This window comes from Harpia harpyja, chromosome 18, assembly GCF_026419915.1.
Source record: "Harpia harpyja isolate bHarHar1 chromosome 18, bHarHar1 primary haplotype, whole genome shotgun sequence".
NCBI lineage: Eukaryota > Metazoa > Chordata > Aves > Accipitriformes > Accipitridae > Harpia > Harpia harpyja.
In genome coordinates this window covers 6945862-6968330 of record NC_068957.1, presented here as the reverse complement: position 1 = coordinate 6968330, position 22469 = coordinate 6945862, and the positions used below count along the sequence as shown (strand labels likewise).

At 40.6% G+C, this 22469-nt stretch overlaps 1 protein-coding gene across 5 annotated transcripts in view; it reads left to right on the top strand.

Moving 5' to 3' along the window:
- Nucleotides 1–22469, top strand: part of GRIA3 (glutamate ionotropic receptor AMPA type subunit 3) — a 156263-nt gene that overhangs the window by 57524 nt on the left and 76270 nt on the right. For all 5 annotated transcript variants that reach the window (XR_008239069.1, XM_052813323.1, XM_052813322.1 and 2 more), the window contains exon 4: nucleotides 11278–11465. Coding sequence is in view for 4 of the 5 variants with exons in the window: in XM_052813323.1 (XP_052669283.1) it covers nucleotides 11278–11465 (188 nt within the window). In the remaining variant the exon portion in view is untranslated. The remainder of the gene's footprint in view (nucleotides 1–11277; nucleotides 11466–22469) is intronic.

The window sequence follows — 22469 nt, the reverse complement described above, 5'->3', positions numbered from 1 at the left end:
GCTGTATAGTCATGGATATATATGGGTATATAGTCCAGCAGCAATTAATGAAGATCTAGTGGCTATTAGTTCTTGAAGGATGCATAAACTTTTATTGATACCATCCGTGTTTATGGTGATTCAGCAGTGTACACTTCCATTATGCTAATTTTGGGACAAATTTGAGGGTATATGTCTGTCTATCAGCAGGTCCTTTATATGGAAGACCAGTTTTTGCCCCAAGGTGCTCAAGTATGGTCAGGTTGAGCCTCTGCTGAAATTGCCTTTGAAGTCATGTAGGTTATTCCCCGAGTCCGGTTTCTCTGTGAAGCCCATCATACTGGTATTTCTAAACCATCAATTATCAGAGCAGTAAATTAGACAAACTCTGCCCATGCCTAGGTAATATTACCTTTTCTTTTTGATAGATCAAAATTGTGTTATGCCTTCCTGGGCAAATTCCATTTGTGGAGCATAAAAATGAATGGGATGGCACCATGGGCGAGGGGGCTGGGGAATCCAATCCATGGGAAAAATGTCCTGGAAGGGGGAGTGCTGTAGTCACAAACTATCTTGGATGCTGTAGAAAAGACTGGATCTGAAGCCCAGCCTTTGCTGATGTGTGGAGCCAACTCCAGGAACACTCTTCTTCTCCTTCCTTACCCAAGTGAGCACATTGAAACTTGGAGAGATAAAGCCAGAGCTAGACTTTTACATCACATTCCTGTGTCTACTTAGTGAATAGTTATGCTTAAATGTTTGCACATTTCTATATAATCCAGCCTAATATTTCATCTGAGCTGCCTTCCTGAGCTAAATCAGGAATAGCATATTCAGTAAGTGACCACAGATGCTTAAATCTGGGGGGTTTTCGCCCATCTAAGGTTACTGGCTCCAACCCCTGTATTTAGAAGCTGCAAAATACAAAGCAGCAGCCAAAAAATAGCCTGTGTGTTAGCAGAGAAGGGATAGCTAATGCTAAAATTCTTAATGATTTTTTGATAGAATGAAAGAGACCTCTAATATTCAAGTAGGATTATAAGGTTGAATAATAAAAGCAAGGCATTGTTTCCCCTTTAGACTCTTTCTTCAATAGCAAGTAAAGACCCAGGAATTTCCTGACTGGCAATGGGTAGTCTCTACTCTGTAGGTTAAGCGAGCCTGTTGTGTGTCTCCACCCTGCAGGATAAACCAAGTCTTTTTGATACACAAAACATGATGCTGCAAGAAGTGATGGTGTTAGGTCACTGATACAGAGCTCTGAACCAGTGCATCCTCATCCTGCCGCCTCATCTGTGTGAAATGTTTCAGAGGTAACTTCTTACCCCCAAGCTTTATGCTGGGTCGGGTGTTGTCCATCGATGTCATGCTGGTTCTCTGCTAACTTTGTAAATTGTTGTCCTGTGGCCTCGCTACAGGACTAATCAGTTTAAAGCAGGACAGATGATATATTCTGTGCTCTGGTCAGTCCAGTAGAACTACACTTGTATGTTCAAGCCCAATTCAGACCAAATCTGTATTGCCAAGTAGTCTAGGAGGTATACAGACCTGTTTCGAATTAATATGAGGCCTTGTAATTAATGAATACATCATTGTTATGAAGAAAAATGCTTGTACTGAAAAAATATAGGGAATAGTGCTATATAAAAACTCCTTGTTACTAGCCACTGGCAAAAAAAAGGCAGAAATGGCCAGCTGAGTGACTAAAAAGAAACACACATGCAGACTGTGAGTATGGATCCATAAATTATCATTTATATTATCATAAAAACTCATTTAAATTTCAGAATATTTTTAAAATTGTGCTCACTCTTTGATTGCTATATTTGTTTTAGTGTTCAGAATAAATAAAAGGAAATTAACTTACGGGTTGAGACGTGAGACACATTCCAGCTGCAAGGGCAATTAAAATGCTGGATACCAAAGGGTGAGATGTTGATGAAGAGAGACTTTGAAAGGCTGATAGCATCTGTTAATGAAAATTCTCAGAGGCAAAAGATTTGTTTGCTCAGGTAGCTTGAGAAGCAGAAAGTGTAGATAAAGGTTAGGGAGAGGAATAAATATTTTTCTAACATGATTGACTGAAGGTCAGATAGAAAGAATAATTTTACTATGTTTGAGGACAATTCAAATAGCATCATTTTTTCCAAGACATTTATCTGAGGTGAATCCAGGGGGGTTTTGTGATGAATATGTATTTCAATTCATAGTCTGATTACCATAATCTCCTGTGATTGTTTCTTCAGAGGAATAATATTTATCATTTTTTAGACTCAGCAGTTCCAGACATGTTTTTAAGAGAAGGCAGTCAGCAATACTCTTGCACACTCGTGCTAAAACCCCTATATGTATCATGGCAAAGAATTAATTTGTGTTATCAATAATTTTAAGTTTGCAGCATACGTTGAAATTACATTTTTAGCTCTTTAGATGAATGCAGTGATACGTGAGGCCAAGTTTTAACTATTTTCAAAATCCTCTGCTGTTGACAAGTGGTTAAGTTTCCTTTTTCCAGAACATTTATTGCCTATAACAGAATAAATGCACTAATCCTCTCTTTTAGCTAAAATGTTATTTAAGCTTAAAAAAGAATTAATTTTTATTTCCTTTCTCAGATGATAATTCCACACAATACTTTCCTTTTTAAGTCTCTTTGTAATTGTATCATGATTGTGCGACTTTACCTGGAATAATAAATAATGATTTCTGCAAGTATCCCAGTTCACTGGGAGCTAGGTAGCTATTCAATTTACTCTAGCAAATAAGATATGAGGAAAATGTATCCTGAGATACCATAGTGATGTTTTTACTATATAATTTCAGTGGCTAGCGTGTTTGTAGACAGTACAGGAATCTTTAAAAGTATATATTCAACTATGTTACGGCTTGAAATAAAAATAAATCTAGATATGAATCAGGAGAACCTGAATTTGAAAATTTGCTCTATTACTAGTTCTCTGTATGGGATAGGCCAAATCATTTTTTTTATTATATGTCAAATTTATTATTTGCCTATTTCATATGGGAATGTTGACAATAAATCTGTTAATTTGCAGTGCTTTGAGTGTTATTTAGCGTTGTTAACATTATTAATGTTTTTGTAAGAATTTTCTGGAAACTGAATGACGCAAAAACATCTTGTGTGAAGCGCACTGTTTTGTGTTAAGTGTAGACCACTCTGTGGAAGATACAGGCCCACATATGATATACTTCTGAAACAATAAAGCTGGGCTAAAATGCGTCACTAAGGCAGAGATACATCAGGAGTTTTGCAGGCTCATTGAAGAGAGGGAGGAAATCCATATAGCCGTATCAATGTCAGTGGGAAGGCCAGCGTTAGAGTTACATACAGGGGCAGACTTTTGTTTCTGCAATAAAGACAGTGTTCATTGCACCACCTTGCTCAGACCAGCCACAGTCAAGCCTTGAGAAAGGTAGTTCAGCTTGGCTCATCACTGGGAAGCAGCACACTGTTCCATTATTTATCGGGTGGATTTTCATTTTCTGTTTTTCTCCAAGTCATATGATGGGCCAAGTATATTTCCTCAAAGTCAGTATTGTCACCAAAAGATGAGTTAAATTCTCCACGTTTTGTGACATCTGTGCATGGTCTGATTTTGGTTTTTGTAAGCTTTCCCTTTGACAACTGGCTTCACGTGGAATGTGGTACAGTTGTTTTGCAGACAAGTTAGGTTTTCTTTTCCTGCCTGATAATTGCTAACTCTGTGATTCCTAATTAGAATCTTTTTGCTGAGATAAATATGTAAACACAATTAGATATGTATTTTTAACGTGCAGTAATTAGCCTCATTGGTTGAGTGCTAGTCAACACATTGGGATTTTTGTTCTCTTTTAGTTTTTCAATTGCAGGTAAAGGTTGTGAGTGATACCTACATGATGATACCTTACACAACTTCATTCTTCTATGTATTTTCTTCCATTGATGTCCACGCATGTTGCAAACACAGAAAAATTATATGGCCTCTCTCTCTCTCGACTAGAAAGAGAACCTAAGAGAGTGGAGTGTCATCCAAATGTGCCTGAAGTTAAGGACAGACTAAGGCCAAAGCATCTCACTTAGGCCTCACTATGGTCAACTTTGTGGCATCTGACATCAAGAGGATTATGGCTGAGATATTTTCTGTTCACGGTAGCTCAATCTGGTTTCTTCAGTAACCAATGCACAGGAGTAATGAAAAAAACTGGCTCTGATGGTCTGAAGGAAGTGGTTGGTAATATCTGTGTATCTTGGTTTCTTCTTTTTTACCCAAAGAAACTTCTATTCTGATTATGTCACTCAAAGCCTTTTCAGCTGAAGGCTGGCCTGTTGCAAGCAGCAAGGCTTGGTGTGGACTCATTCTAGCTTGCTCCATACAAGAGGCAGTAACTGAGGCTGCAAAACAGTGTGGTCGTGGGATAGAAGTGCTCAAAGGTGAATAGAAGTGAAAGAAGCCACTACAAAAGGCTGCATCGAGGCAAGCTATGATACTGTACTAAGGTTATGTTGTTAGCTTCCCGATGCCAGTAGGATGCAAGACTGTACTCAGCAGATGGTTTATTTTGAATTTGCTGATGTCACTTGGAGTGTGTCCTTGCTGGAAGTGTCCCTTGGAAGTGTGTCCCTTGCCTGGAGGGCACTCAGGGAAATTGGTGTTGGGCAGGAATATCACTGGAATTGAGCTCCCTAGATTTGCATCCCACTCTATGTGTAACAGTACTATGCTTACTGCATAGTTTTAGGTTTTTGGCTCTGCTGGACAGACAAAGACCACGACTCAGTGTAGAGCTTCACAGATTAAATCTCTCTGTACTTAAGCAGTTTATTTTTTTAATTCAGATCTCCTAAAGCTTGGAAGATAATTATTTTTAATGCTAATGTAGTTTCACAACTCTGCCATTTGCATGTAAAAAAGTTTTCCCTTGGGAGGGCTCTCCACTACTCCCAGGCCCGTGTCTCCCAGATCTCAGCATCCTCTGGTGACAGCATGCCCTCACTACTACCTCTGTCAGCTTTCTGGTAGCATCAGTATCAAGAGTTCTTAGTAGTAAGTACACAGAGGATACACTACAGCCCGTGCCCACTGGACAACAGAATGCTCTTCACCCTCTGTCACTTCTCAAAATACATTATTCCTTTCTCTGATTTTCTGTGCTAGTTCTTCTGCTTTCTCTGCACAATTGTTTACCTGTTATATTTTCCTCAAGCAGAACATACTCTGGTTTTAAAGTGTTCCCATCTCATCTGTTTTGTTACCCATCTGCATCCAGAAGCTATAATCACTCAATTATTATTCCCTTGGAAATTATTTAAATAAAGATCCGCATAGCAAAGCTGAAACTAGAACACAGCTCTTTCAAAAAACTTGGGATCATATTATTGTATTGAGGTGTACCTATCTGTCCTACACCAGGAGACTTGCCCACATCATTGTGAAAGTCACGTGAATAAGTCCCCTTACGGAAGTGACAGCATTGCTTACGGCATCTTTCTGTCTGCCCTTGGTTATTGTACTCTTTGATCCCTTACTACATTACTCTCATTTTACACTGGCACAGCTTCATTCAAAAACACTGGAGTTGCACTGACCTAAAACTTGAGTAAAATGAGGGATGAGTTAGATGCAAGGTTGTTATGAAAGTACAGATCAAGGTGAAATGCATTCAGAAAGAGCCATAAAAAAAAAAAAGTCTTTTACTTGCGTTCAGCAGATCTGAATTCCTGCATGTTTAGCTGTATCCCATCCCAAGCAAATGCAGACCAGATGGTTCCTGTAAATTCTCCTTTAGAGCCAGGCAAGTTCACGTTCACTCAACCAAGCTGACATACCTATTTGTGTAGATTTCTCTGTTTATGGATGACGGGTTGCAATAGTGTAATATATGTACAGGGGAAACTAGAGGTTTACTGAATAGAAAAAGCAGAAGAAAAAAATAACGTTAGAGTGTGTTTGCTACTTGGTCTAGAAAGGTTGTCTGCTACCGGCACAGTGGAGTGTAACACTTTACATGCTGGTTACCAGATAGAAGTGATCTGGTCAAAAACAGATGGAATACAGTTATTCTACTCTTATTCAATAATTTGAACTTACATGTGTTAGACTGAAAGAGCACTCCAGTGTACTAGTCATTTGCTGCATCTCTTACTGGTGACTAATTTAGTAGCTTGTTCCTTGCTTCTTCCCCTCCTATAAAATTGTTAAGCAGACATAGGTTATGCAAAGCATACTGGCCTAACTGACATGTTTGGATTTTGAATGGTGGGGAGTGTTTTGGGTTGGCTAGTTGTTTTTTACTCACACCTAACGTGTTGATCTGTTTCCTTTTAAATTAGTGTTAGGCTCAGTGCCAAACACACAGAATATCCAAGTATATCTCAACTTACAGACCTCTGGTACACTTGAAATGTAAGCTGGTGTCATAGAATTCATATTTCTCTTGGGGACGCACTTGCCTTAATGGCCTCCTTTTTGGTGAGTTCGTTGTGCCCTGGTCAAACACAGCTCCACACTTAAATCCCTGAAGTTCACTCATAGGCCAGATGTTCTTCGCATCCTGTCCCAGATACTTAGTTCAAAACACAGGTATTGAGATCAGAGCTGATGTTCATTCAGCTGGCACAAGAATGCTGCACGCCAGGAAAATAGACCACTCAAAGATCTTTGGTACTCAGCAAGACAAAAGAAAGAGGGACTGCAAGCAAATGCTCTTTCATTTCTAATTAGGAGGCTAAGGTCCAAGATCTTACCAGGAACATTCCAGAAAAGAGTGATTTACACAAGTGATAGTTTTTTCTCATTAAGTACTTTGGTGCCAACTGTAAGGGCTCACGTGATGCTACAGATGTTCCAGTGTGGTCGTTTACTCATGACACATTAATGTTTGCTGTTATTTAAACAAGAGTAAGTTCAATGATGTAGTATATAGAATTTCATATGGCTGAGCAAACTGCTCAGATGAATTTTGCTTATGTGGATGTGGGAAAAGCTTCATGAGCTTTCATAGATGCAAAAGAGTGAACTGTCCTCTTCAGCTGTGTTACCTAGGTCAGTTGAGAGATGCTTGTATCAAAGGGATGATGATCTGAAAGAGTGAGCTACAGGCTTTGCTTCCCTGGCAGGAGTATGAAGATACTGGGTGAATTTATGTCTTAGTCCAGCTGCAGGGAGGACTGCCTAGAATGTAATTCTGTCTGGGTTGTTTAAAGTACAGAGATAGCATTGCAACAAATAATATTTTCCCTGCTTTGAGGGAAATTTATATTGAGTATTTTCCCTCTTTGCAAGCTTCAGTCAGCAAAACTCAAAATACTTGTTTCAGCTCAATGAGAAGTAAGCTGGGCACTTGTTTTGTTCTAGTTTTATTACTCTATCTACCTCCAGCTCAATCATTTTGCAGACTGTTTAGATGAGGGTTAGCTCTTTTAAATCATCAGTATTTTAAGAATAAGCCAGACGATGGCACATTTGAATATTAAAGCCAGGATTGTCTAAGCTTTTAGTAAGTGCAAATCAGATTGACTTGTGAGATTGGATTCAAAGATCACAGGAGCCGCCCCTCCCCAGTACATGGCTAAAAGGGACCAAAACGTAGTATGAGTCTGTTACATGACCTGGCAAGTATGGACATTGCCATCGTGTGACCAGACACGTTTGTAAATCAGTAATACCAGCATGTTAATAATGTGGTGCAGTGAAGGGCTGTGGTGCCATCAGACAAGCTAGCCTCACAAGCAGTGCTTCCAGAAAGGTGCATGCCTTCCATCCTGCTGCTTTTTCACATCCAAGGTATGACTAAGGAAGAAGAGGTTGAAAGATCAGATTGGGGTCAGAACGAATTTTTCCTGCTGCCTGTATTTGTGTTAACGACTGAAGAATGAACAACCTCTGAATTTTAGTAATGGCATTATGAACCTGTTTTGAGATGATCTCATTGCTGTCATCTTCTAGGAGGATGTCAGTTTTTCTTGTCTTATCTAATATTATTTGGCTTTATCGATTGAAGTAGTATAAGCCGGCAACAGTATTAATGAAAGCCTTTCCTGTATGGCTTCTGCACAGACCTGGGGTGAATTATCAGTCCTTTAGTCTTTTGGGATAGTTCTGATGCAGACCATAGAAAAACTACGAAATAGAGATAGTTGCTGCGGCTGGCTGGTTTCCTTCAGGGTGAATGAGATGAGAGGCACCCATGAGAGTTCAGCACCTCCAGGGTGCTCAGGGGCAAGCATCTCTCGTGAAGCGTTCACACGGCGTGTTTACTGGAGGGTAGGGGATGGAAAAGCTCGGCGTACAGGTCTGGTCACTGACATGCACAGAACAGGGAAAATAATTTCCCCGTCCATTACCCAGGCAGTACCCCCGAACTGTCACAGCTTGCATTGTTATGCTAAGGAGAAAGAAAAGTTCGCATCTGAAGATAAAATGGTCCTTTTATTTAAACAATCGCTGTGCTTATGCAACAGCTCTCTTAATGGTAGAGTACAGCTGGAGCCTGGAACATGTTGTTTACAGAAATATCACGTAATGAATAACAATGTAAAATGTAGTAAATGGCGCTGAAGGTAATAGGCAGGGAGCGAGATCGGAGGTTGGGAACAGCGAACGCGTGTTTGCGAAGATGGGAGCGCGCTGCCTTCCTGAAAGCGGGAGGTTTGACCCACGCTTTTGTAAAGCAAGGGGAATGGGCTTTGTAAAAGTCGTCAGAGGACTGGCCTAACGAGCTGCCGCAGGAAGGGCAAATGGTACTTCTCAAAGCAAGGACGGGAGAGGGAGAGGGCCCAAGAGAGGCGAGCTGGCACAGCACGGAGGGTGACCGTAGGGAGGATTTAAAGAACCGGCAAGGGTAGAGGGGACTGTGACTGTAAAACTTGGTGTGACAAGGAGAAACGGGAAGTAGAGAAGACAGAATCATGACGCTCTGGAACTTTTTCACGCTAAGATTACTGTAATTGTATTTTCATGCATAGGAGAAAGGCTGCTGAGTAACCTTGCTCTTCTCTTTCTTGGAAGGGTAACCACTGACTAATGCACACACATGCAAAACCACACACACTCACACCAACACAAACATGCAGTTGCACAGAATTAGGAGAATTGCCCAGGTTTCTTCTGAGATATTCAAGGTTTGACAAAGCGAGCTCTGACTCAAAACAGTGTTAACTGAAGCCGGGTGTATGGCAGTCAACCAATCGCATCTGCTCTCCAGCATGTTCATTTTCACTTCTTTCCTTGAGACAATTTGTAAGTTTTGTATGTGTTATTAGCAAAAAATAGAGCTACAGATTTTTTTAAATTGTCATTTTTTTATAATATGTTGAACCATTTTGTTCAGTTTGGAGTGAAAAAATAGACTTATGGACTGTTTTCTGTTGTTTACAGCAAGCTCAAGGTTCATACTTAGACACTATATGAATGATGAAACAAAGTTGTAAATATTCGTTACTTAGTAGAATCATATTTTTTTAAAAGCACATCTTTGTACACAAAGCATTTGTAAATCCCCATTGGTGGTATTTATGTTCCCACATCAAGATTCCTCGTTTGCAGCCAACCAAATATCTTAGGCTTAGATCTTCCTCCTACATGTAATGGAATCACAATGCTGTCACAGACATCACAGCCATTTTTGTAAAATATGATGTTAAGGAAGACTGAGTTCATTGTACTATACATATGTAAATGCCTCCCTTTCAATAGTCTCAGAGGAAAGAAGATGCCAGAAAGAATTCCCAACCAGCGTACATATTAATTGTCACCACCTTTCATGGGATAGTAAAGTGCATTCATACAAAGAAAAGCATTAAGAATCAAGGAGGCTGCACAGGGAAAGTGAGGGCATTTGAGTGAGACTTAAGGAAGTCACATGGTAAATTATAATAATCTAACTGTGATCCAGAAAATCACGCTCTTTCCTTGTTTGTGTCTGTAATGAGGTAATGATGCAGCTCCTCTGGCTTCAGACAGCCACTACAGATTTACAGCAGGCTACGGAAGATCAGACTGCAGCACAAGTTCTTTGTTATCGGTGTGCCCCACAATGGTATCTGAGTTCAGAATAGCTATTGGTATAATCCGAAGCAGTGAACGTGGTGTTCCTCTGTAGCTCAAACTGCTTTCGGTTTCAGAAGCGCAGGGGACTTGTTATCACAGAGCACAATTAATTGATTGTTGATCCTGTATGTTTATGTGTTTGTGTGGGTGAAGACATTCTGAGCTTCTCAAATCTGGCTGTGGCTAAGAAATCCACAGTATGACTAAATGATTGGACTGAAAGTTTTGCAAATAAATTATCTGGACAGAAACACAGCTCACATGGATGTTTCTGTACAAAGAAACTCCACTGGAATCTACTGTGTGTGCTTGAAGTAGATGACCTCTGTCTTTGATTGGCATCCACCCAGACTTGAAACAATTAGAACCGTGCAAAAAATGCAATTTCGTGACTCAAAACAGGTAATTCATCAAATTCCCAGCTACATACTATAATAAAGGAATGCAAATCAATGTCTGATGACTCCTACAGAGCATGATTTGAAGGAGATTACCATTCCCAGGTCCACCACCTTTCATTTAGGGACCTGACTTGAGTTCTGTCTGCCACTGAGGCACGGCTGTTCACAAGAAATGAAATGCTGTTTGCTTGTGTAATTTCCCACTGTGCAGTCTTTGGTCATTCTGGTCATTGAGGCTGCTAAATGAGTTGGTATTACCTTAATGAAAGCATTGAAAGCGTGGTTAATGCTGCTAGACTCCATATTTAAAAACATTTTTTGAAATCAAAGTGAGTATCAGTAAAATACTCTCCTGTGGTTCGTGGCTCCAATAATCAGTACAATGACTTAATTGGCATTCTTGTGCAGTGCTTGGATCTTTGCCAGTTAATGACCCATTGCTGCAGTCTGCACAGGCAAATTACCCCTTCTGTCCGGCTCTTCAAGCTGATGGACTTTTGCCGAAGTAATGGCTGCAGGCTCCTATTCTCCTGGCACGGACCCCAGCACGACCATAAACATCACTGAGAGGATCATAATATGATATATTGGACAGATTCTGATACGCCTCTCGGTAATATACCGCCAAGCAATTCTGCTGAAGTCAGTGACTTTGGCAGTGGCATAGCTGAAAGAAGAAACTGGTCTCTACACTGTTGCTTTCTCAAGTAATGAAGCACTTGCAGGCTATTAGCTGGTCTGCGTCCCTTCAGATGATACAAGTTTTTGTGAACCCTTTGTCAAACATTCAAAATAGTTTTTATTTTTGTTCTGTTTTTAAATGGTTGCATTGTCTCTTCCTCCTACAGGATTTTCCATTCTTCAGGCCATTATGGAAGCAGCAGTACAGAACAACTGGCAAGTGACAGCCAGATCTGTAGGAAGCATAAAGGATGTTCAAGAGTTCAGAAGAATTATAGAGGAGATGGACAGGCGGCAAGAAAAAAGATACTTAATTGACTGTGAAGTAGACAGAATCAACACCATTTTGGAACAGGTATATACTTTTTAGAAATTGTGATCTCTCTGTGACAGACATTGTTAATGTTTCCAGAACTGTCTATTTCTAGAAATTAATTGAATATCCATTGGTATGTGAGTCCCAACAACTGGCTGATTACCTAGTAAAATTAAAATGCCTCAGTCATGCTCATAGTTGGTGGCAGCACTTACATGTAAGCTACCAGGAAATGCCTCTGTGATATTTTTTCCCAAATGTTAATAATGAATTATTTTCAAGTAGGTTAAGAACTTAAAACCTCAGCTGCTAGAATAACGTTACTGGCATCAGGGCTACTTGTAGGGATTGCAAGACAGGTGCAGTTTGTTAAGTGGAACATGAAACAAGAAATAAAAAGCCAGTAAAGTAGTTTTGAATCATCTTAAGGAATTCCCAAATGGAAAGATTGCTAATGAAGAATTCAGCTGGTAGTCCAAATGGCTCATTAGCACTTTTTGGTACATGAAGCCCTTCCCTCTGCACAGCCAATGCTGTTGACAGGCTTAAATTGTGGGTGATAGTGTCTAAACACCTTTATTGGGGAAGATGCACTTTTGGGTGACTATTTTGCTATTGCATGGCCTTCCCAGTGTTTGCTTTGCCCCAGAGGAATGGCCGTACCCTCTGGCCATCCCAGGGCGCTACCCAGGATGCCTGTGACACTGACTGTACTGTGCAACATGCTTGAAGAGGTGTAGCAACAGATACACATCGCAGGGAGCAGAAGCAAGACAGTTCCTTGCTGCCTGGGCTCACAGCAAAGCTGGTGTTGGTATGGAACCAAATCCATGCTGCTTGTTTATTTATAGGCATGTGGGAATTCACTTACATTAAGACTGAAAAACCTCTGATTATTGCTACTTGATAAATTTTAACTGTGGGTTTATAGTATGGAATAGATCAAAAGTAACATTTACATTTCATGAAGTATTAGCATATGTCTTAAAAATGTTGTATTATAAACTCGTAGCAGACTGACCTCACTGCCATAAACCCTGGGAAATGCAAAAGCTATATTCACTAAGTTCCTTCTCAAAATATTCAGTTCCTGTCCAGCCTTGAGGTGTAGCACTGAGGGCCAGTCTGCAGGGACTGAATTGCTGCGGTCAGGGCCGGGTCCCATAGCTGCCGTTTACAGAGGGCAGCAGGAAGGGAAGAGGCGCTCAAGAGAACGTAGCACAAGCTGATGCTGGTGCATAACCCTGACAGCTAGTATAGTTGTGATACTAATACATAGCATTGCATTTTACACTGTATTTTTAGTCAATATGGTGAGTGCTCTCTTTAGGGAAATTCATACGGCAAAGTGTAAGAAACTTCTTTTTTTTTTTTTTTTCTTTCATTTGCTCATATTTTTGCAAAAGGTGCAAAACACCATACCCACAGCCCACTCTTCTGAAAATGATGCAGGAGAACACTCCTGGGCCAAGCTTAAATAGCTCTTTGGGCCCACTCTCAGCTGGGGAACAGGCCTTTTGTTTGATCTTTCTAACTCCATTTACGTTTTGTTCTCTCTTTTTCTTATATTGTGCAAGTGAGAGAAAAAAAATAATCAAAGCATTCCAGTGCCTAAAATGAAAGCTATATACCAAGCAAACCATATAGCAAAAAACTGGCAAACTCTTTTCTTCTGCAAGCATTCTAAATTCAAACCTAGTAAAGTTGTAATTTTATTAAATGTTTGATTCAGCTTTCTGTCAATGTGATTAGCATCTGTGTAACTAAAGATTTGCTCTTGGGACCTTCAGGTTTCCCCAAACTCTACAGTATACTGTACAGTACTCACACTTTTGCATAATTAGAGCCTTTCTATTGTATTATATATAGCCCATCTCTGTACTGTTAAATGACTCTCTTTCTGTATTATGCCTGCTGTCCATCTTTTGAACTTTATTTACGCAAAATTGTGACATTGTCATGAAATCTTTATCCTAAATTATCTCAAATATTTCTAAAAGGTCTTAAAATTTTCTTGCAGTTGGATTTTAGGACTGTATCAATAGGTTTTAGCCAATCAGTTGAACACTACCAGTCCATTGTTTTGCAGCCAAATCAAGCAGACATTTTCACACATAAATACTGTCATATATGTTGCCCTATTGATGTAATATGACTGTTTCTCCTTACTTGCATTAAAGATAATCATGAGCAAAATTGTTTAAATTTGCAGTATCGAAAATGGATTTAGAACTTTTTGTTTAGGAAACCAAGCTAGATAGTAAAGCAAACTAAACATACCCTCTGAGATACTCTAGTACTAATCATGTCTTTTTAGCAGTCTAACAAGAGGAGTCCAGTTATGCAGCACTTTTTTATGAGTATTGTCCCATTTATCTTACTGGGACCATTCACTTGACAAAGAATTGCCCAAGCAGCTCCCAGGCTGGTGCCTCTGGTGCTAAAAATACCTTCTGGCAACAATTCCCAGAGTGGTTTTTTATGTGATGCTGAAAAGCAATGACTTAAGTTTCTGCAGGGAAAGTCCGTCATGGTGGACCCCAGGTTGATAGCTGAACAATTACTGGTTTTAGGCTTTTCCTTCCATCTCCACTGCTTACCTCGTTATCTTCGCATAAAGTAGTTAAAAAAAAATCTCACAAATGTGTGGTACTTAAATCTAGCCAGCCAGTTTGCTCAAGGGAGTGGTGAGCCATCGTCTTTCTAGTCAACTGTGTTTGCTGATAGCATACCATTGAGGGGAAAGATAACTCTGGATTTGCATATTTCAAATCTAGCATTTTATTGCAGTTTAGAAAGTCAAATTGGTGCTTGGTGTGGAGCCTAGGAAGTCTGCTCAGCTAAGAGGCAGTAATGTCTGAGCACGTTAACAGCATGCTGACTGCACAACTGCAGGTGGCTTTGAAGAGCTTTTTCCCAGTGGGAGCCAAGGGAAGCCGAGACTCTCTACCTGTTACGGCAGAGTACTGATGGACAAATTCTGTCCCACAGAGGGTTGGCATAGGCTGCCTCAGCCCAGCTGCCTTTCCATCCCTCTCTCTTTTTTGGCCTCCTCAGGATCACAGCTTCAAAGGTCAACCCTCCCATCGCCTTCTGGGAGCGATGCCTCCCTCCAGACAGGGGGTTTTACTGTGGTCGCTGTGGGGATGTGTGCCACCTGCCATTTCATTTTCTCACGGACAACAGCAGCGTTTGCCAGTGACCCTAGATTTCAGAAGCTTAAATAGGACTTATTCAAGAACAAAAGTCATAGCAGAAATAAACAGACTGTAAACCACTAAACAGTCTACACACGTGCTGAGTTTGCGATCAGACTTTTGGGCTCTTGGCCAGGCCGTTCGGCAAGCTTGTCAGTTCTCTGCTCCAGAAACCGCATTTCATGGCTTTGTGTTAGTGCTTGGATTAAATAAGAGTGACCTCTTCTCCTGTATCAGGCTGGTCAGTGTGTGCAGGTCCCTTCCTTTGTTGCTTTTTTCAACCAGTTCAAACCAGGGTATACCTCTCTTCCAAAAGTGTAGGCTTATCTAAAGACAATTAAGCATCTGAGGATTTTCTTCAGAAACTTCAGGTCCTGCTGGAATATTCTGTACCTTCCTCCAGCGACATACAGACATGCGAATCAGTGACCTTGAGTATTCCATATGCCTTTAGCATCTGGCACATCTGTATGTCCCTATGTTTCCAAGATCTGAAACCTGTCACGTGAAGTATTTATCTTCTCAGGGCTGGCTGGTACCCAGGAAAGGATCTCTCCCACGTTGTTTCCCCCGTGGTATGTAAATGTAAGGTAGAGGAAAGAGGACACCTCAGCTCTTACTCTGCCTGGGTAACCTGTTTTGTGCCAGGCTTCACTCTGCAGTGCATCTGGTTTCATTCCCCTTCCAGAGAATCTTGGGATGGGCCCCATATTGTGTCCTAGAGGTGGATACCCTGCCCAAATCACCTCTGGCCCTGTCTCTTCAGCTGCAGAGTAAGGGGAAGCAGAGAGATTAATAGTCATTCTGTAAATTGCCATCTGTTTGTTCACTTGCCCTATAGTTCTATAACCGTTGAGCATGTGGATCCATATCCCTCCTTGCACAACAAAACTATATCCAATTTAATCATCTAGTGGCCTCTCAAGCATACAGATAGCAACACTTATGTCATGCAAAATTCATAAGCTCCCCACACTTCTTGTCCCTTGATGCTAAAATATTCCAGTATTCCTTCACAGATAGATATAAAATTTTGTTCTCATAAACAGAAGAACATTTTCTTCTGAGGACTAACAGTAAGCCTTAGCCTGTTCAACCGTGTATTTAGAGACATGTTTTTGAGTTGAGAAATATGTTTTTCTTATTCCCAAGATAACAAGCTGTATTTCAGACTAGAGTGGCTTTATGTCCATTTAGAAGAAAATCTCCTGAGGGAAAATAAGGAGGAAGAAGCTCCATTCAGGATCAAAATGGTGAAACTTCACAAAAGACCTGTTTATTCCAGAAACTGCATGCTTTTATCAAAAGGCACTATCTCCAAACATAGTCATAAAGGTTAGGCTCCAAGGCAATGTCTGTATTGAGTGGAGGCATCTCACAAAGCAGAAGCGATGTTACAGGAGAGAATGCAGTCCCCAAAATTTTACAATGACAGTCAAACTGTCAGAGAAGACTTGAAGTAAAGCATCCATAGGATTAAGAAGGGTAATCTGGTTGACTGAACTCTGTCCAGTGCAAGCACTGACTATGACTTGACCTTTGAGTCTGAAATTTTGAGATTAGGAAGATGGTCTGCAGGTTTTCAGAACAGCCACAGCTGCATCCCTCTGCAGAGCTGTTCAGATGTCAGAGGAGCGTGCTTACTGCACAACGGCTTTCACATTTGAGGTGTCATAAGAATAAATACAAAACTGCAGTATTCGGTTGACCGATAGTCATTAAAAACAACAACAATAAGGAAAAATGTAAGTGGAAAAATCAACGCTGCTTTCATGTAAGCTTCCTGGTTTATGTGTTACATTATAAACAGATAGTCTGGTGTGGGTTTGCCTGTGTTCTCCGCAGCAATTAAAAATATAACAACTGCCTATAAACACAGTGGGACGCTTGAAGGAGGAGCAGAGCTATGGGTAGCTTCAGCTTCTGCTTTGCTCGTGAACCCAGCGCTGCCGTGTCCTCTGAAGGCACTGCGCTGCGTGGAGCACAGCCTCCAGAGCGGCGTGCCCCTGCCGCGTTTTCCAGGGCTCGGTGCCACGGCCACGTCACAGCCCGACTTTACCCTCTGCGTGGAGCTCTGCGGAGCCGAGGAGAGGGTTCAGCTGAAGTTCCAAGAGAGTATCTGGTAATGTACAGCGTTGTGTAACGTCACTCCGAAACTGGTACAGTTCATCTTTATGTTTCCAATGAACTAGAAACTTAAAATTTAGGACATGTCGTCATTAGGTGCCCATGAGTATTGTTGAAACCAAGATCTGAAGCAGAATGAAAGGTCACTTCTTTCCCTTCGCATCCGGAGAATTTCAGTAGCTCACAGGTCCGTATGGGCGTGTGGGGAGGAAGGGGGAATTACTTAGGTCAGTCACCCTCAGGACTGTAGCTAGCGGAAGGTAAGTAAAAAATGGGCATATGTCAAAAGCAGCAGCTGTATTTGCCTTAAAGGGCCTGCTCCTCTCAGCTGTAAAACTAATAAAGGGCTGGAGATGGATTGCTAAAGCAGAGAGAAGTAACATCTTGGGTTAACCTGCCCCACATGTAGCACAATTCACACATACCTGAGGAGAGAATTTCTAGCTTGTAAATAGTAATGTCTCTCCAAAGCCGTCATCCAGACTTCATAAAGCAAGGCAGGTTCCAAATGACAGGAATTTAACAGAGTATTAGTCATCCTGCAGAATGGCTGAGGTAATGGCACACAAAGCTTAGAAGTGTTCAAAAGACATTAAAGCACAGTTTTAAATGTATCTGATCAGTAACACTAATAATTAATACAAAATGTCTCACCGTAAATGTGCAAGCTGCTGTATGTAGAAGACCACTGCCAAGCAGCTCCGGTTTCTTTTGCCAGAGGCATATGAACCTGAAGTCACCATTAGAGTTTTTATTTTTCTGTGATGGTGGCAATTACTCATTTTATGTTTTGTGATAATTCATGGGATATAAATGCACACACCAATGCACACACATGCATCTGCTTTTGGTGTTTTGCATATTTTTACCACAACATTGGTAGTATGCTTTTATGCAGTTACAGGCATATTTATATGGCAACCTTTGCATTGCCATTAAATGTACAGAGAACCAAAATCTTTTCTCAGTTATGCTGCTGCAAGTGTAGAGTCAGCCTATCCTGAACGTTATCCTGGAGACAATATTTAAATTGATACCATTGTGCTCATAGAGAGATTGTATTTGCTTTGAACTTCAGTTAATAGGTAGCTGTAAAAGCACCGTTTGCCGCGTAGCGCGCCTTTCTTTGCAGCTTTTCGGTGCACAGAATTTGTGCGTGTGTGTTTGCCCTTAGAAAGCCCTCTGAGGGTCCCACTCATTATTTAGCCTGTGTCCACATCATATGAGCTGCTTCTGCAGCTGGCACTAATTGTTACCCTTGTTGACAGCCTCAGTAGAAAAGTTGAGCCTGAGGGCCATTTGCTGTAGCCTCTCACTCCTGCATTTGATGTACTTTGGAAGCAAATGTACACACTGATGCTTCTCATGCCATACCTGGACTGTGGGGAGAGGATTTGGTCTTTCTTTAGCTGTACTGGTATTTTTCAAAAACAATGTTCACAAGAAGTCTTTTAAAGATACAGAGTATTTGAGGGAAAGGGAGAGCTGGCTAGAATTTGCTCAACATGTGATCTCCTGAGTTTTTTGTCCCACTGCATTTGTCCGTCTCCCCATCCCTAATAGCTCTGGGAATCTTTGTCACCTCTTATAAGCCCTGGCTGATTTTAAAATCCCTCACTCGCACATCTCTTCCAGGTTTTTAAAATCAGTGTTGTATAGAAGTTGCTTTGTTACAGTCCTAGCATTTAATGTGGTTCTTTCTTCTCCTTATAAAGGATAAACCCTTTCATCTTAGCAGACATTACCTTAATTTCTGCATCTGTCTCTCAAATAGTTTAATGCTTGAAACTCTGCTTCTAACCAAAGGCTTTCCTTAATTAGTTTCCAAGGCAACCATCTTGGCGACAATTCAGATGAACCAACTGCAGGGAGAGGAAGGAAACACACTATCAAAATGAATAGTAATAGCACAATACCACTGTGCAAACAGGCGTTGTACATCACCAGAGACAGCGTGATAGTTCTGGTCTCTCAGAAGTCCATTTACAAGGGAAGAAGTCCTAACTCAGTAAAAGAAAAGCCGCCCAAGAGCGTATGTCTTTTTCACAGCTGACTATGGCAGGATTAATGGCTTCAGTGCGATATGAATCGTATCTGGGGGAGGAAGAGAACCACTGGTGCTTTTCAGGGCCCCTCGTGCACCAAGGTGTTCCCAAGTGCATTTTGTGAAGCGTTGTTACGCTACAGTTTAAATAGCAAGATTTTTGGAGTGGGGACCACCCCACTTGGCTTGTTTAGCCCAGATGCTGGCGGTGTGGTACATTAGACACTAGCAGCTGATAGCTACAGCCTTGCAGAGGGAAGTCCCTAAATATGAGGTCTCTAGGTGTGATCCAGAGCTACGGTGCATTTGCTCTGGGCTACAGATGGGTTTGGATCAGGCCGTAAGATGGGGAAGTACCATCCCAGTGCAAATCACTCGCTGCTTCTAATAATACATTCATATGTGATTCCTGTCTCTTATCCCACCTTCATACCAGTGCAATTCCACTGGCTTCCGTGGAGCAGATTAAAGCTACCAGGGGCAGCCTGGGCTAAATTTACAAAGAATCGGGCCCTATACATCATCAATTAAACCTCAAATCCAAACTCATCCCACAGTATTCAACCAGTAAGATGGAAAACAGCATAACAATTTTAGAGGAGGTTAATGTTCCCAGGCTTAAAGAAAGCCCATGTTGCTAAATTAAATTTATTTGTGTCACACCATGGGTGTGCATGTGTAGGTATAATGGTGTATGAACTACTGGAAGCTCATTCTTCCAAAACGTGTGATGAATAAAATTATCAACAATATACATAGACCCTTAAATACACCCTGAGTATCTTCTGTCCTGGGAGAATGCATGTAAAGAATCAGAAAAGAAAAATATTGCTGTAACTTTATTACCTCATATAAGTAAAATGGCCTCCCCTGCTGCATAGGCTAAGTCTAGTAAAAATAAATTAACTCTTCGTAATCTCTTTCAGTTCATGGTTTATGCACCAAGTTATACAGGGAATATTGCAGTGTGCTGTTTATAGTGAACCAGAATAAACCTTTCAGACTCCTTCAGAGCATTGAAAAGAGCAAATTGAATGCAATTCTAGTCACAGTAAAATTCCATTTATAATAAAAAATGTAAGAAAAAGTAACCTTGTTTTTCCTAGAGGAGGTTGCACTGACGTTTGGGGTTTTTTCCTTAATTTCATAGGGCATTTAAAAAGGAAAGGAAGTGCTCAAAAGGAAGAAAAAAAAAGAATGGCTACTATTCAGTATTTTTTGGTCTACTTGAAGGCAGCGCTCTGCAGTACAAAACCCCTTCCAAAAGATTCTCATGTGAGCATTGGGACTGAATTACTGCGACACTTCTGGGTTATATCCAAATAATAGTTTGAAGTGATCCTGACATGCAGTAATGGTTTGTATAAGCAGAATTCTGTTTCCAAGGACTCTTGTTCAATTCCAGGAAATAATACTGAGATTTTACTCTGACATGCTGATGGGAGGCGTGGAGAAAATGGGAAATTTATGTATTTTTAAAATGAAAACCGCGTGCCTCAGTTTACCTAATTTCTTCCTCTCTTCCCCTAACGGATATACATCCTTTTATATTTTGAGCAGCTAAGACTGAAGGAGTTTCATTTACCCTGTGGGATATGAGAAGAAGAAATGAGCATTGTTTATGTTTGTCTGTGATTGCAAGAGTGTACTCTTAAGAATGTTCAACATACAGTTTCACAGTATTGAAAGCCAAAAAGGACAGTTAGATATCATCTCTGGTGTCACAGGGATTAGGCGCACGATGCAAAGGTCACTAAAGAACTGCTTGTTAATGATGTGGATATGCCTTCAAACTGTATGAGAGTGCTGAAGCATTTGTGATTCCTGCAGAAGGTTTGGAAAACTAAGAATAAATGTAAGATTACTATTATTAACAGTCTTTGTGAAAGTGATGTTAGGCGTTGTGAAATTTAGTGAAGGATGCTAGTCTGGAAGTTAGTTTTGGTAGTGCTGATTTTGACATACCTGATGTGGACTTGTAGGTCTACAATGAGAGCATCCACAACTGCCGAGAAGCAAGGAGGTAGCATAAGTAAAGAGAGCGTATGTGAAGTTGGGAATGAGGATGTCATTGTGATGGGACCATGTTACATGGGATAGGAGCTGGTTGCATTGCAGATTGAAGGAAATTTAATCATGAATGTTGCTAGGGAAAGGCAATCAACTCCAGCAGTACACCCAGGTGCACATTTCTGAGCTAAGAATTGACTAAGAAGTACTGGTTTCTTTTGAAAACATGGTTGTGTGTCAGTGAAAAGCATGTGATGGTTACTGAAAAGCTTACCCGTCTGAGCATTTAACATAAATTCCTGTTCGTTTGGGCTCTCTGGAGTATCAGAGCAGAGATAGCAGCAGTACCCGTTCCCTCTCAGGTTAGCAAAACCTCATGTCGCTTCTCAGAGGTGGTGAACTGAGGCTTAAGCAGCAGAAGATTTATTTCCACAGGGCCTTGACTGTCGCTCATCCGTGACACCCTTGATGGGGTGAGAAGCAAGATAGATGAATATTTCAGAATTTATCAGAAGCAGTAGGAAGACAGAATACAGTGACGATCTTTCCCATAAGGTGGGAACACTGAACCAGCAGATCTAGAAGATGAAACCAATGAGGACAGTACCATAGCGTGGTTTGTCAGTGTCAAATTAAAGCAATTCTGGCACTCAGCACAGAAAGCTTATTGTGATTTGAAACCTCCTGTACACATTTGGGTTTTGGTTGTTTTCTGTGAGATCTGAAGCCTCTATGTGAAATTTCAGGTGAGTTTTGAACTTAAGATTTCACAGAGGCTTGAGAAAGCACTGGAACCTCTGTGAAATTACCTTGGATGTAAAATCACTCCACTATGAATATTTTTCAAGGGAGGATATTTCTCAAAGAATATACTAGAACTGTGTAGACAATTAAAGTATTACCTCCTTCCTAAAATGATCTATGTGTGAAAATCACTGCTGCAGAGTAACATATTTAATTAAGTCATTTACTTCCCGTGAAAACAACTGCAAAAATTCCTCTAGAACACAACTGGATTTTTACTTTATTAATCTCACTCAAGAAGCTGAAGAATTCACTAATTAAAAATTTCTACAACATATCTCTTCAAGGAAGCTCTCTGGGAACAAGTATCTTCTCTTGGGAATGTCTTGGCAAAATAAGGGGCAAAGGTCTTGGCAATTTTGAGTATCCCTTTCATACGCTACAAAGAATTTTTGTTATGATTGTAACAGCCCCCTATATCTGATCTTGGTTTTAGTGAAATAGCTTCAAGTGATGAAGGGTAGCTTAAGTTTTGATGGATTTTGATATGAAGGTCTTTGTATTGAAGGACATGACTTGTGAAGAGAGATGCAGTCCTGAGAGATATAACACTGTTCTCATCTGTCTAAACAAAGAAGAGATTTTGATAGAAAGAAAAGTTTATTTAATGAATTTTCTTCGGCTTACAGAGTAAATAATTGTGATTATGAATGTCAGTTACCAGGGATCATAAAACTCTTCATCTCAGTGTCCTCCAGGGTCTGATGTTTTGCAGTAGAATATGTCCTTTAACAATAACCGTGCCAACAGATTAGTTAATCTGACAATATTGCTAAGTCACACCAAGGAAAATGAATTTAGGAAAATTGTTTCAGGGCACAGAAAATTCACAGAAAACTTTGTCATCACACTGAAAGAAAT